A 15,880-nucleotide genomic window follows, 5' to 3' on the forward strand; every position below is an offset into this window, starting at 1 on the left:
CAATTCAAACAGTGCTACCTGCATGGGGGTTCCTAAACTTCCCTCCACTTCCAGCGGTCATTGAGAAATGGATCCACTCCTTGTCCTATGTAACTGCAGCAAGTATTCACGCACAGCATTAGGCTTAGGTAACTTCCAGCATATTTTGCCCTAAAAAGAGAGAGAGCCTCCCAGCCAGATCCTTGTAAGCTGTAGCTGAAAAACTGCAATGAAAAATAAAGAAGTATTACAAAGAGTAAATAAGGCAGGCAGGCAAGGGAAGGGCTGGAAGGAAAAGCTAAAAACATGAAGGCTGGCTTGTCTTGTTGACTCCAGTAGAAATAACACAGTCCATTGATGTCCATGGCTTGATGCTGACACAAAGCAGGAACGAATCAGGCACAAGGTTTCAGGCATATCAAGCACAGTCTTTCTTGTGGGTAAATGAGTGAATTGTCATTGTTCAGGTTGAACTTCTCATCAAGAAGACTGTTTTACGGGTTGGGGAGTAAGAACATGAAGGGCCCATTAGACAAGAATATTTCTGATTGCCTGGATCTACTGCAAGAGCGTGGTAGGATTCAGTAGACAATAGCTACCAGCAAAAGAGCTAAAAAAATTGCTCTGCTTTTTCAGTAAAGATGATGCAGCCTTTCCCTGGTCTACCCCTGAGCTCCATGATGGCGACTCCATTTACTTTTTCATTACCTTTCTCTACATTTCCCTTCCTTACAAATTTTAACCAGCCATCTGATACCACAGCTATTTTTCCTTTCTCTTTTGTATTCTTTCATACATCAGATTTCTAGATCTTTTCCGCTCCTTCCTACATTTATTCTTGCATTTCCTTAAAGTCCTATAGAGTGTTGAGGAAGTAATGTACACCAAGATCTCTTTTCTGCAGAGAAATACCTTTGCTGAAACACAGCTATGCTGATTTTCATGGAAGAGCAGTAGTGTGAATTAACTTTTTTGTGGTTGTTGTTACTCAAAACAAGAACCATTTCAAAATGTCTTTTGAAAAACCAGATCTGACACACAGTGTACACCGAAGAGGCAGCTGTAATAAATCCTGCTGGGGTTGGGTCATTTGTGTCCCATAAAATGAGTACAGGTCAATGCATTTGCAGCAGCAGCTGCTGCTGTGTCATTTACATTCATATTGCTGCCTGAAAGCCAACTGATCTAAGAACAGCTCCAGAAGCGCCGCAAACTGTGCACCAGGCTTCAACACAGGTCACGTGAATCAAATATTTTTGCTTGGCATCATGATGCAGCAATCTCATGAAAGCTGTTAATATTGACAATGCACTAATCTCTAGGTGGGAATCTTCCTTCTACACCCAGGCCAGGCCAGATATCTGATTACAGAGAACAAGTTCTCGCTTACAAGAAGGTATGTATAACTGGAGAGGTGGGAGGTTTTTTGACATCTCCCTGTGAGCAAACAAATACACCAAGAGATTGTTTTGTTGGTTTTTTTTAATCAAATAAAAGGTCAGTTACTGTTGCTTTCTAAATCTATTCTCAGATTAAAAGAAATAATTTCTGTACATTGGATTTAATGCTTGGTAGAGTGCTCTTGCATAGGTCCAGCCAAGGAGGGATGGTTTGATCTCAGCAGTGAGTGCTATTTGAAAAATTAGACTTCTGTTGAATGTGAGGGCTTGTTTTAAAAACTCTTTAGTGTCACATATAACAAAGAAAAATGGCCAGGGGAAGAGGGAGAACAAAAGAGAGCATAAATATGTTTTTCTTAAAGAAGCAGGACAGCAGGCACTAAGAACAAGCCGTGCATTGTGATCATACTCTCCATGGCAGAGACAGCAGGAGGCTTTTTAGGCAGGGCTGGAGCTGTGCTCTTTGGGTGGCTACCCTGCTGGAATAGCTTGTCTGCTTGCCTTCCTGGAAGGGCAGAGCAGGCATCCAGGTGCCCTCTGGCAGTCTGTGGTTTTGGGGATCTGCTTACTTTGCCTCTTCCTGAAGCCAGCCCCAGCCTGGACTCCTTCCTCATACGTGCGGTGGATGAGAAAACAGAGGGTGATATTGCAGGCAGAGGAACAGAGGGGGAACCAGGATACTTTTGTGTCATTCTTTCAATGGTCTTTTATAACTCTTTTTTAAAATTTCCTGCATAACTTTAGGGGAAAAAAAAACCAACTTCTGTGTTTTTCCTCTGTAAGGCAGCATTCATAGATAATACTTCCCTGTTTTGCAGAGCTGTCAGGCAATGTCTTGAGTATTTGTGAAGTCTGCAGAAACGTTGGGTGCTGTGGACCCTCTGAGAATGAAGCACTTACAGCTACAGGGAATCACGTATAGCTGAAGGAAGGACAGCTGCCCTGCTGGTATAAGAAAGGTTGCTTGGGGACTGAACTGGTTTTGTACTTTCTTTCCTGTATGTAAGTAAGGGTGTGTTAGCAGATCTTAGAGATTATAAAATCTGGGAGGCTATTGTCTGCACAGAGGGGAACTGGTGCAGATTTGGGGATGATTCAGAGATCTCTGAAGTCTGTATTACTGGAAGCAGAATGAAATGCAGCAAGTACAAAGTACACAAACATTCACCTAGGGATGAATATGGATTTTGTCTTCGAGCTCATCAGTTGGAAACAATCAAGAGGAAAGAAATTCTTCATGGCTGCGTTCACCACAAAATGACTTGGGCAACAGTAACCCCTTCCACCCCCTAGTACTGCAACCACAAAATATCAAGCAAAATTCCTCCAAAAGAGCTGGGCAAGAATTTAAGCCATCTGTAAAACCTTAACAAGAGCATGTCTGAGCTGTAGTCACTGTACTGAGGAAAGATGAATTCCAAGTGGACGAGGGGTACAGATAAGCTTTTAAGTTAAGACATCAGGAGACGGGAGCTACTGGTGTATGAACGAACTAAAAGATTGTGCCTTGATTAGTCAAGGAAAATTAAGTCTGAGAAAAATACTACTGCTCCTTTTAAACACCAAAGGAAAAGAATTCAGAAGAGATATTTAAAGCTAGAAGAAAGAGCTGGTCCAAAAGAAGCGGCCATGGATTTATTTGGGCTGGAAATGAGGAAGAGTGAGATTCAGAATGACCTTGTTACTGGGGCACTGGAAGCCGCGTAGCTGATATGTGGATGCATGATCATTCTACGATTACTGGAAGCCGCGTAGCTGATATGTGGATGCATGATCATTCTACGATTGTAGGGACTGAAGTCAGGGATCAGGGGACACCTGACAGGCCTCTGGTTCAGAGCTCCACTGACCTGGAAGAGAGTGACAGGCTCCACATGGCAGTGCCCCCAGCCAGAGCCTGGCTGCTAGGGAAGAGAGCTGTGGGTGGGTTCCTCTCCTGTGGCACACGCAAGTTCCTTACACCAACATTCTACCTAATTGTCTCATTTTTGTTTTCTTCCCCCTTTATAGGTTCCTGTGTCTCCCCTTTCATTCAAAGTCTGGCTCCACAGATCATTTAAAGCTGTTTTAATGGTAGACTACTATTTTTGAGCTCCATAGGGCTGAAATAGTTAGAAAATAACTCTGATAGTTTTGTAGGTAAGAAAAAATGATCTCCAATGTTGAGTTTGTATTGTGATAAGCTGTGTGCAGGACAAGGGCTGACAGACAACAAAAGGTAATGACAGCAAAATTTTCACTTTTCGAACAAAATCCTTTAGATTCTACTTAGTGAAGCCACATCCAGTCAAACCACAGGTTAGAGTAACCACAGGTGTAGAAATCCACACAGAGCTTTTAGTTAAATGGGAGGTTTTTGGTCTCACAAAGGAACCCTTTCTCCAGAAATAAACCCAGAGTTGCTCCTGCATTAATGGCTTGTTTAGTCTGGATGTCAATCTGTACTTAAAAAAAAAGGGTAATGGTAGATAATTATATCTGCGTATGTATGAGCCAGATCAGATGTAGAGACAGTCTGGTGTAACTTGGGTGTGGGGGCTACTGTGGTATTTACTTTTTCTGCTCTTAGAAACTGCAAACTAGAGGGCTTGCCAGAAGCTTTCTCAGTAAAGGGATTCTAAGTTATGGGATTCAGTGGGATCCACACTGCTGCTTCGTCTTGAAAATAGTCAGACCCACTGTCACAGCATTTACATCTCTGCAGACTGTATCCAGCACAAGAAAGCTAAGCTGAGGATACTGTAGAGATTGCTTCAAGTGGGTTACACTGTGCTTTCCCTTCTACTTTTGTCCTAAAGTGCAGGAGATTTGCAGAAAAAAAGATTAAATAACTGTTCTATTCGAGTGAAATGTTTGCAGAAATCTGCTGGATACTCAGGTCTGTGCTTTCCACCTGTGATTGCAGTATTTTGCAGTATACTGCTTTGTATTTATTTTCTATATAAGAAAGCAATCAATATTTTTTAAAATCCTCATCCTGTTTGGCTAGCACGAATACGAAGCTTCCAGCCTCAACAGGACTCCTGTCAGTTACACCTATGAAATGTATCTTTACTTTCTTTCTAAGGAAAACTGATAAATTATTTGTGCTTGTTTTATTTCTGGGCTGTTTTTAAATAGCTGCTGATCCTGTATTATCATGTGGATAAGATGTGTCCTATTTGTTCTGCTTGAGTTCCAATGGTCTGTACTCAGCCTCCTAGTCATTCATTCAGGAAACCTGTATCAAGCAGTAGACTCTGTGGCTAGGCTGATAAGGTAATGCTGCTTCATTTCTATCATCCTAAAGCTTCCTCTGTAGGCAACCCCAGGCTTCTGGTAGAGCACAAGCAGTTTCCTCTTCCTCTGCTTTACCAGCTGACCTTTATTTAGACCCAAGGCTTGGGGAGAATCTCCTTCCCATAGCAAGTGCCAGAGCTCTCAGTGGAACCTGGCCAGCAGAAGGGCAGAAGGCATTCCTGTTGGGGAAAGACTGTGAAATCAGAAGAGAGAAAGCACATGAAGCACTTGTTGCAGCTGAGACAACAGGGATGCTACAGCTTGGAGTACGTTTGCTGAGACATGGCAGATGTGGTTGCGTGGGGAGAAACAGTGAACTGGAGAAAAGGATGGAAGGATGGGTTATGCATGAGGGAGAGAAAGCTGTTAGAGTAACAGGGGCTGCTGGATGATGGCAAATGAGACAATGGGGAATAAGTAAACGGGTAAGAGAGAATGAATAAAAGTACATGGTAGTGGTATCTTATTCCTGGAGGAGGAGAACTGTACTGAATCAAATAAGTTTGTCTGCAATGGTCTAGGGTTACATATGTAAGACAGTGTTTGTTCAGGGATGATGGCTTTCTAAGTGGTGTTTTTCACATGTTGATATTGAAGTATTTTTCAAAGGAAATCTGTATCATTATGTTGATTCTGCAGCTAGAGAAATGCTGTCTCTGTGTATGTATGTGAAAGAGAGGGTGGTAAAGATGAGGGGAAAAAAAAAAAAGAGGGAGAAGTGTGAAAAAAAGGCAAGAAGAAGATAGCAAGTATGTCCTAGGATGGAATATAAAGGCAGTCGGTACATGTTCATAGTGCATGCATGTGTGCTGCTGAAGGGAGGTAGGTCATGTTGAATTTCTCAGTGCCTAAAGTGAGTATGGGATAGAAAACAGTTACCTGGACAATGAACTTTTCTCAGTTTTATCAACTCACTTGTGGAGTTGAAGGAATGTATGTTACAGTGGCATCAGTCTGAAAGTCCACACAGGAGAGCTATGGGTGCACAACAAACTTGAAGAGCTCAAGCTTTCACTTCAAAGTCAAGCTTTCTAGTTTTCAGGACTGCAAAGATAGGCTTCTGCATAGAAACAGCACATGGATTTAAAACCAGTCTGATTTAGAAAACATGTCAGATAGCGTGTGGTTGCTAAGGGTGTGCATTTCTTTGCACTTTTTGTCTCCCTAGGGTGTTAACTCTGAAGGCTAATGACTGCATTTCACTACCAATAGCCTCAGTTTCAGGATTTATTTTAGCAGATGGGGTGGGAGTAAAAGTCCTGTTCTTCCCAGCAGGTAACTTGGTAGTTACTGCAACTGAGCAAAATGGGACTTGCCAGAAACTAAAACAAAGGAGGAATTCAAATGAAAAAGATGAAGCATTGTTCTAAAAAGAAACTTGTTTCCCTCCTGAGTGATGCTCAGAATTCCTAAAAGGGTGTTTGAATTCGACATAAATTTTGTTTCTTTGTAGATAGATAATTGTAAAGGCTGGACTCTCTTAATTTATGTTTGCACCTCCTGATAATACCAAAGGGGAATCAGCTGTAGGCTTTGGCTGGAACGTAGTCTTACACTTAAACTCAAAGCTGAAATTGCTAGTCCAAGCAAATTTTGCCAGTGATGGGACAGTAGGATTTTTCATGAACTGTGCATGACCTGCTGGGGAAAAGTCTGCTTGTTTTCAGGAGCTGGAAAATTTGGGAAAGTCAAGAAGGAGGTTGCAAGACAGTTATGGGGGAAGCTGGCATCCCTGTTGGGACAGTAGCAGTGCATGGTCTGTGCTACATGCTAGCAAGAGCATAGCTCACAGTGAAAAGAGTAAAAGATAATTCGATATTAACTACTTCTTTTGGATTTTTCTTAAGTTTGTTACATACAAAAGAACTGTAATTCATGTAAAGGTTAGAATTTCTCTGTTCCAGTTGAACACACAATAACTGAATTGTCTCTAGCAGATAGCAAATTATGACCATGTTCTTCTGTCATAAAGTAACTCTAGATTTCATTATGAAAACAGAAAGATAAAATTACAAAAATCCTGATAACCCTATTTATTTTTCTTGCAATAAAAATGGCTATTCCAATAGTATTAGGTAACAACAGTGCTGTTGCTTGCCATGCCAACTGTTGTGTTGCTGGCTGTATGTGTTTCATTACTACCTAAGAGGCCCTGGTCCCAAGCCAGGATTCTGTTGTGCTGGATGTGATTCAAAAGATAGTCATTGTATTAAAGAGCTTACAGTGTTTGTGGTGCTTTGGGTTTATAATATAGCATCCTGGTAAAGAGAGCTGTTGTTGGAGTTCTAATTTATTTAGGGGGTGTTTTCTCTGGAGGAGGTCCTCACCGTTAACAAAATAACCAAAGCCCAAACAGCAGTTTCCTTTTCTGAACACCCTTTTAACAAAACCAATAAATATCTGATCTTTGTGCTTCACAGGACAGCACAAAATGGTAGATGGCATCATAAGGTTTGCTTTAGCTTCTTTCACAGCCTTTCATAGGACACATAGTACACTGAGTACAAATATTGTAAATATTTTCCCTTTGTACAATGGCAGTAGGGTTTTTTTTTTTTCATTACAGTGTAATATCTAGCAATATGTCTACCTGAAAATTTTGAGATAAAAGCTCTACCTTGAACATAGCTTCTGTCCATAAAGAATTGCAATTTTCCCCTGAAAAATAATACTGAAAACTTTGCATAGAGTTTTTCTGGAAGTGCTATGCTTTGTGATGTATGATGGTGGGTACATTGAAGAACATGTACATGTACATCTACATCTGGAGAATATGTCTCTCCTGGCAAATCTTCCCTTTTAGAAACACACTTCTAGAGAAACTTTGATTATTTATAGCTCTAGCCACATAACCTTTCAGCTGTCACCTTGCAGAGAAGAAAATAAAGTGACATAAGCAGAGCTGAACAAACTACAGAAAGCAAACAATATATTTATTTACGTTTTTTCTTTTCTATATGTCAGTTACCTCTGAACAGACCTGGCCTCATTTAAAAAAAAATGTCTTGTTTTGATTTGCTGAATGAATTGCAGTTCATTTTGGATCTCACTCTATCTCTTTTGCATATGGACTAGGTAATTCCCCGAACCACTTTTAAGATGGCTGCTAGCACGACTGCATGTTATCAAGACTTGCAGTTAATATTCCTGTGCAAAAGAAGTGGCTTGTATGATTTTTTTTGTGGGAATCAGAGAAAATGGCTGATATATACCCTTTAAACAAATTTCTTCTCATGTGTATGCAGCGTGTAATAATAATAATTTCTGAAAAGAATCCCTTATGAAATAGGGCTCTCTATCAATTACTCTAAAGCTTTATAGAATAAGGCTTTAGGAACAATGTCTTTTCTGTAGGTTTCTAATTTATGATAGCAGTTCACTAGCTCAGTAATAATGACTATATTCTGTAAGATCATTTAGCACATAATCTGTAGGAAAAAAAAAAAAAGGCAATTCTTTTTATTAACTTTAACAGGACTTCTCCATAAAGGATTTAATTGGGGATGGTATTTACTCAGCGCTAGAGCTTCAGATTTAACTGCATGTATCCTTTTGCTTTCCCCACCCCACCTCTGCTGTAGGTTGCTTTCTCTGTATTTCATCATGGCTGCTCCTGCCTTACCCACATTCAGGTGGTTGGTTCCATCAGCTCCTCTACTGCTGTCATCCTATGTTTTTCTAAACTCCCTTTTCCCATAATCTGTCTTAATCCTCTTTTTTTTTCTCTTTTTCTAGGGTGTTGATGATACATTATAGAGAGGACTCTTAGGATATAAAGATGAGTTGTGTAAGAGGATTTACCAGGCAAAAAGTGAGGGACCACATAAAAGATGAGTCACTGTCACTCTTAAAATGCAGCAGACAAAATGGGGAAAGAACAGGTGTTTGGTTTTAAGCTGTACTTAATACCAAACACCTGTTTTTAACTTGATTTTACTTTTTCCCCACAATGTTTTCCTTCAAGAATTTTGATTAATATTGCCAAATTGCTGCCAAACAGGCTTACTTGCTGCTTTCAAACCAGGCCAGTTCCTCTTGGACTTCCTGCTGGCTTCATGGGCAGTCTGGCTCCTGAACTCTTGTGAAATCCCATTTACCCATGCAAATACAACCAAAGACTTTTGGTCATCATTGCACCAACACAATGCATTCATGTCAGAACCCCTGCACCTGCTGCAAGTGGATGCATCAAAGTACTCTAGTTTCAATTTCTTTGTGTTTCAGAAGTTCAAAAATCATTTTTGGGATGCTGAAGCAAACCTGTGTCGCACACATAATTCCTATTGGAGTGGGTAAGGCTTTTCCAGTAAATGACTTGGGTGCATGATTAGTACCACTGTGGCATCAGTGACATCATTGCTCTGTGGCATGGAAACTGTGATGCTGACTGAGCAATGAAAAAACAGATTGAGATATACTGGGGAAAAAGCAGATGTGATTCATCACTAATTTAACCTCAGGTACTGAAATGGCCACCAAGCGTATCTGACTTGGCTGCAATTCCATGTATTTTACAAACATATATGTACAGAGCTTGAAAACTAATTTTCACTGTCATCTAACTTTTCTTCTGTAATTGCTTTTATTTGTCCAGCCAAGAAGCAGGTGACCAATCAGGTATGAATTGGCAGTGGGTAATGAAAAATAATCAAATGAACAGTTTTAAACTAACCCTTAACCTGAAAGCTGCTTGTCTAAACTATCTGATTATTTCTTACAAATCAAAATGTGTTTTGCCTGGTTTGTTGTATATACACATACATATTTATACATGCTCAATTCATATTCCTTGTATAAATACATAGATACACTGTTTCAGGCAGTAATATTTGAACAACTGTAGTTTGAATGAACGGCAATTGAGACATTTATCGTAGATTAGCATAGTCAAACAAGATTTCTACAATTATAAATTGACGGTGTAAAGTTTCACGGATTTGATATTGACAGAACAATTTGGGACTAATCTGTCTACAGGAGGAACTTTAATTTTTTTTCAGATGAATAGCTCTCGCTTTTTGTCAGTCATTTCAGTCTGATTATCTCTTTCAATGTAAACATTTTAGTGTAAGAGATTTTCTAATGGGAAGTTGTTAATTGCAGAACAAACAGGCTGCAACAACAAAACATAATTCACTAACGTTCTGTTTCCGTGAGCTAAACTTTCTCGAAGAGAATTTAAGCGTTTGCTGGATCTCCAGTTATCCTGCGGCAATTGTGAGAGAAAAGCTCTGTATGTGAAGTAAGTAACGGTGAGACTTCAGGAAATAAAAGCATCTCACATAAACAGACATATAAATTAGAAGGTTTTGATAAAGTCAAATATACCAACAGAAAATGGATCACGGAAGCAGATGTACTTTTCTGTATTTTAGTTCAGGATTTTTAGGACGACAGACGTTAAGAACCACTCAGATGAAAGCCCGCTCGGAGGTTTTTTGTTTGTTTTATAAGTTTTCAGTTTGTTTGCTGAGAATCTTTAAATCTGTTTCGGCACATAAAACCTTTTGCGAACTCTGTGGATTGTTTCTAACTGTTACGAAACATTCAACTGGCTGAAAATGCGCTTGAATTTGAAAGCACTATTATTTTCAGAGGAGCATCTTATTTTGCAGCATTTCAGAGGCTAGTAGGCAAAGGCTCTAACTTTGACAGGAGTTAGTGTGTATTCTAGCGTTAAAAGAAGCCCTGAAATGATTTCCATAAAACCCTCGAACGATTTTAGATACAAACCAAAAGCGTAGGTTTGTATTGTTTTCAAGGCAGGAGTTGAAATTCGAAAGAGCCTAATTTGGCACTGGAATAGGAAGATCGCGGTAGTTTGGTGAGGATTCCCACGGGCACCTAGCACCACAGACCCGCTAACGCAGCACCTGCAGCGGCAACGGACGACTCAGCGGTTTGATCTCCCGGAAGGCAGAGGAGGAAAACAGCATCTCCCGCGTTTCGGGGACCCCGCTGCCAGCAGGCAAAGAAGCATCTTCTCCGCGAGTATCCGCAACAGCTCCCGCGGTGCCGGCTCCCAGTGTCTCTGGGAGGGCAGCCCCAGCCGGGCGAGGACCGCCGCAGTTGCCGTTTCTCCCCCCTCTGGCGGACGGCAGCGCCGGGGAATCGGCCGTCTACCTGAGGAGCGCGGTTCCCTCCGCCCCGACCAGGTACATGAGAGGAGGAAGCCCCGGTCGGGACGTCCTGCCGAGACGGGTGTAATTCAGCGTGTACCGGCCCCACCGCTGAGCACGGGCAGGTTGGCAGGTTCCTCGCGCTGGCGGTCCGTGCCCTGAGGCAGCTGTCAGCCTGGCTGCCGGGCGGAGGCTCTGAGCCCAGTGCCCCCTCTGAGGAGAAGGGGCAGCCCTAAGGCCCTGCCGCTGCCCGCCGGGCGAGGGGAGATGAGGGCAGGGCCGGCAGAACCCCGCCTTGGTGAGCGCCACCGCCTCAGGGGCTGCTCGGGCCGTACGGGCTGCCTGGGGCACGAACGATCCTCGCTGCGGATGAGGTGAGGGGGGCGAGTGTCAGGAGGGGCGGGCAGGGACGCGCTGCCCGCTATCCTGCGGTGCCGTTACGCTGACAGGCGGCGCGGGACAACGGCTCCCCATAGGCCGGCAGCCGCCCGGCCCGAAGGCAGTGCCCGGCCGGGCTGAAGTGCGCCCCGCCGGTGGTTGGTGATGCCCGGCCCCTTCTCCGCTGTCGGAGGTAAGCTCCTGCGGGCTTGGACCTCTCTCCGCCTGCCTCTCGGCAACGGCTGGCACCCAGGGCAAAGCGAGTTCGGGGCGAAAACGAAATACGTGGGGCGGGGGCTTCTAGCTCAGCCATCCGCCCCGCTCCGCTCCGGGCCCGGCCTTGGGCTTCCCTCGGCCGGGCTTTTCCCCGGAGGCTGTCCCGCTGAGGGCCGCTGTAGCGCTGCCCACCTAGGCGCCGTGCCGCCGGGACGGGCGGGCTGCGGACAGGCTGGCGGGGCGGGGTGGCGAGGCGGCGGCGGAAGGGCCGGTGGAGGTGGCAGGACGCGCCTTCAAGGGGAGCGCTGCCGCCCGAGGGCTGCGGAAAGGGACCCCGCCCGCCGGGAGACCCCGCCAGGGCGCCGGAGTGCCGGCTTGACGGGCTTCGTTGGCGAACGGCACCGCCTGTGCCTGTGGAGCAAGGCCGGTGGCGGCCCTGGAGCCACGGCGCACCAGAAGCCAGCGCCTGAGGTAGCCCCTCGGGGAACTGGACGCCTTGGTGGGCTGGGGTTGAGCGGTGTGTAGCTGCAGGTGTGCCAAGGGGGTAAGGGGGAGTGGCTGGAGGGGCGTATGTGGAGCAAACACGTGTGATCTGGGGCAGCGAGGAGGAACTGTGCATCTCCGCATGGGAATGGGGATTTGATGCCCCACAGAAACGGAGGGGCGGCACGCTGGCACTTTCATCCCAGGCGCCGCAGGGCGCCTGCTTTTTGATCTCGGTAGATGGAAATATCTGTTTAAAATAACGAGTTCGCATAGGGAGGATCTTTTTACTCGCGTGTCTCTCTGCGGTCACTTTAGGTAGCTGCGGTGCTATCGCTCCCTTGTGCGCTCCGGTAAGGAAAGGGAGGAAGGGCGGCAGCCGGGAAGCGCTGGCTCCGCCAGTGGGCGTTCTCTGGCGGCCGGGCCGCGGCTGGAAGCGGCACTGCGGTGGTTTCATCTGCCTCTTTGCAGGCAAGCACGGACATTCGGGGCAGTATTTTGCCCCTCTCGAAGAAAATACAGATCGTTGCCGGTTTCTTGCTTTGAATGAGAGGTGGGAGCATGAGGAAAAGCAGACTTTAAAAGGGGATCGGAACCGCTTGGCGGTCAGTAGCGCCCTGTCCCCTCCGGCCTAAAGGGGGAACGGAAATGTGAGCATTCCGTGCGTGCGGGGAGACGGGACGCGGAGGAAATACTGCCCGCGGGTCGCTGGAGGGATCTGAAGACCGAACCGCCGTTGGTTTTGTTTGGCTCCGTCTTTCTTCGGCTTTCCCTTTCGCTTTACTCCGGTATCTCTCCTAGGCGTCCTGCCTTAAACTACCGCGAAAGGGAGGGAAGAGCGGAAGCATGTCCAACCCGGAGAAGCGGATCATATCCCGCCCCTCGGCCCCCCTGGCTGCCGCACCCGGGGAAAAGCCCGGCTCCGGCAGCCGCCCGCTCCACTCCCATGGACAGAGCGGCGGAGGTGGAGGCAGCGGCGGGTCTCCTCCTCCCCCCGCTCCTGGAGGCGGCTCGGCTGCCTGCAGCTCCCTCTTTCTCCTCCTAACAACCACCAGCAGCAGCAGAAGCAGCGCTGCAGGGACAGCCTCCTCCGCCGCCAACGCCAGCATCGTCCCCAGAGCGGCAGCGGCTCCTTTCCTCGCTCCAGTCCCCTCCTTTTCCTCCGCTTCTCCATTTTCCTTTTACTTCTTGCCGCCGCCTCCTCATTTCCCCTCCTTGTCTTCCTTTAACCTCACAAGTCTCCAAGGGAGGGAAGGAGGAGGAGAGGCAACGAGAGCGGCAGGAGGAGGAGGAGGAGGAAGAGATGTTGGCGGAGCAGCAGCAGCAGCTCACTTGATCGCCCATCCAGGCGGCAGCGGCAGGAGGAGACTCTTCTGTTCTTCCTCCATCCAGGGCTTGCTGCTCCGTTCCGCAGCCGGCGGCCCCCGGCAGCACCACTCTCGGCTCCTCCTCTCTCCAGCCGCCTCTCGCCCGTGGTCCTACAATTCCCTCGGTGCTGCAGCAGCAGCAGCAGCAGCTCGCGGCGACGGGATCCGAGGCGGTGACGGCCCCGGCGGGAGCAGGACTCCTAGGCGGCAGCAGCGGCAGAGAGGCGCCTTCTTCTCCTTCTCGTCTCCCCTGCTCCTAGGGCCAGACATGGAAGATGGATCTAATTCTACAAGCTGCTTTAGGAGGTTTACGGACTGTTTCTTGAACACAAGTAGGTACCGTGGCGCTGTGCCCGGCGGCGGGTCGCTTGTGTCTCGGGGGGAGGCGAAGGGCTGTGTCCGAGGCGGGGTGCATGCCTGGAGGAAAGAGCTTTTCTTTGTGAGTGAGGGGGAGACGCAGACACAAAGGGGCCGTATACGTGAGGGGTGCGTGGACGCATGGAGGAGCCACCGGGTGTGTGCTGAGGATGCACGGACAAAGGGGATGCTCAGTGTAACCGAGTGCTCTTTGTGGGAGCTGGCTGCTAACGCCTCGTGGGTTTCGGCATCGTTTCGCGGTCGGACAACTCTACCTATGTGTGTGCCAGCTTTTTACCTGGTGCATGCTTAATCTGCTCAGGAATGAGACGTACAGAAATGGAGACTTCCCCCTACTTACTTGAGTAGCAATAAGGAAGCATTATGGTATCGGCAACTGACAGAAAAGCGGCGGCGGAGGACCGAAAAAGGGTGGAATGTATCTCTTCTTCCTGCATCCCCTGTCAGATCTGCCGCACGCGTGCAAATTCCATGTTTCTAATCCGGCTGTGGTACTGGGTGCCGCCTTTCCCGGCCGTGGCTCGTTGCGAGGCGGGCAAGGAGCCGGAGAGGAAACGTGCTTCTCGCTGGGGGCCGGTGCTGTAACGGTGATAGTGACGGGAGAACGGCATACCGGGGGCGCACAGGCGCTCCGCGAAGGGCGCTTCGCAGCGAGCAGCTTCCGCTGCCGGCTCAATCCTCGCCGGCTCCCACCGAAACCGGGCGCAGGGTCGCGCTCGCCCGTATCTGGAGGCGGGAGCTGGGCGAGAGCGGCTCCTCGGCCTCTCGCTGCGCGGCTCGGCGGGTGCCCTCCCCGCGCTGGAGCGGGGAGCCCGGAGGTAGCGGGGTCAGCTGGCCGTCCCGAGCTATTAAGCTGGGTTGGGGGTGGTGGTGGAGGGTTTCGCATGGGCAGAAACTCCCTGTTCCTACGGACGCGGCCCGGCGCCCCCTCGGGTGTCTCGCCCCGAGCCTGCCGCTGCAGCCTTCCCTCTCCGTGTCGTCTCACTGATAGACGGGTGGGCGCCGCCGGGGTTTGGGGCTGAAACCTCCCCGGGTCGGGCTGCCCGTGCCCTCCCGCCAGCCCTTCCTGAGCTCCAGCGGCCCGCCGGGCAGTGTGCTGGGGTTGATAAATGGCCAAGACGAGGTGCAACAGGGCTAAAATACCTTTTCTTTTTTTTTTTTTTTTTTTTTCCTAATCATAAACTCTGGTTTATTTTTTCCCCTTGTTTAGTATATGATGATGAGGGTGATTTCAGTCAGCTGCGGTTTTTTTTCCTTTGTGACAATTTCTTAAATCATAGTTCTGTGCTTTAGTCTCCCTAAACTTGCATGCAAATCTGTTAGCATACTTTTATTAGGTGGCTTTTTGGATACAGGTGACTAGTACATGGTGTACGCATGTATGTATTTTGGGGGGATATGAGAGGAACTATGGAGATACCGGCTGAAACCTCATTATTTGTCTTTTTGCCTTACAGCTATCTTTAGCACAATTGCCTGCAAGTGTGGCAGTACTTGTTCCGTTCTCTGATGGGGTGAATAAATATTACTATATATTTGCTGCATTGTCTTTTTGAAACTTTATTCAATAGTCGATTATATTACAGAGCCACACACTTGTTTAGTTTTGAGGCCTGAAGGAAATCCTAAGCTCTTACAGTTTTTATTTTCTCTATGTTTGAGAGGGGTAGCATGCTGTCATGTGTGGTGCAACTCTGATGTTTCAAAATAAGTCGTCTCTGGAGCAAGGGAGTAAGCCAGGGAACATGTGTGATGTAGGGCAGTTCACTCCTGTGCTAGACCAAGAAAAAGATGACACAGAAAACCTCAGCTCTATACAAACCACCATTTTAAAAGCAGTGGCGAATGCAACTTTATTTTATGAACACTTGAACACCAGAGACCTGGTCATCTTTGAGTGATTATGACCTCTGACTGAAGATTTTCCTGCAGACAGAGAAGGAGCAGAACGATTCTTTCTGCTGTGAATTTAGTGATGTCTAAGAAGACACGCAGCCTGTCTCTCTGTGAAGTCACTTTTCTGTGCTCTGCAGAATGCTCTCATGAAACTTTCAAGAACTTACATGTCTGATATCTCTACTCCTCTTTTGAATGTGATTGAAATTGGCCAGTAGGCTCAAAAGGTATTAGTGAAGTCAGACAGACATTCACATGCGTGTGTATGTGCATATGCACACACTTCTCTCCTTCCCTGAGTGATTGCCCAAGTCTGATTTCCTTAGGAAACCAGGCTGAAAAAAGGAGCAGAGGGAAGTCAAACAAGACACTGTGCCATTCCAGT

At 46.8% G+C, this 15,880-nt stretch overlaps 1 protein-coding gene across 3 annotated transcripts in view; it reads left to right on the forward strand.

The window, feature by feature from the left end:
• Positions 1–15,880, forward strand: part of PDE10A (phosphodiesterase 10A) — a 369,406-nt gene that overhangs the window by 173,413 nt on the left and 180,113 nt on the right. The window contains exon 1 of one of the 3 annotated variants that reach the window (XM_061471382.1): positions 11,933–13,553. The exons of 1 other annotated variant lie outside the window; for it this stretch is intronic. In XM_061471382.1, the coding sequence (XP_061327366.1) occupies positions 12,701–13,553 (853 nt within the window). In that variant the 5' untranslated portion in view covers positions 11,933–12,700. Of the gene's footprint in view, positions 1–11,932; positions 13,554–15,880 lie in introns of those variants that run through there. One more of the 3 variants, XM_061471381.1, reaches the window with a different exon arrangement.

This window comes from Pezoporus flaviventris, unplaced genomic scaffold (genome assembly GCF_033815535.1).
Source record: "Pezoporus flaviventris isolate CSIRO_AGI_PZ_B2104156 unplaced genomic scaffold, CSIRO_AGI_Pfla_v1 ptg000066l, whole genome shotgun sequence".
Classification (NCBI taxonomy): domain Eukaryota; kingdom Metazoa; phylum Chordata; class Aves; order Psittaciformes; family Psittacidae; genus Pezoporus; species Pezoporus flaviventris.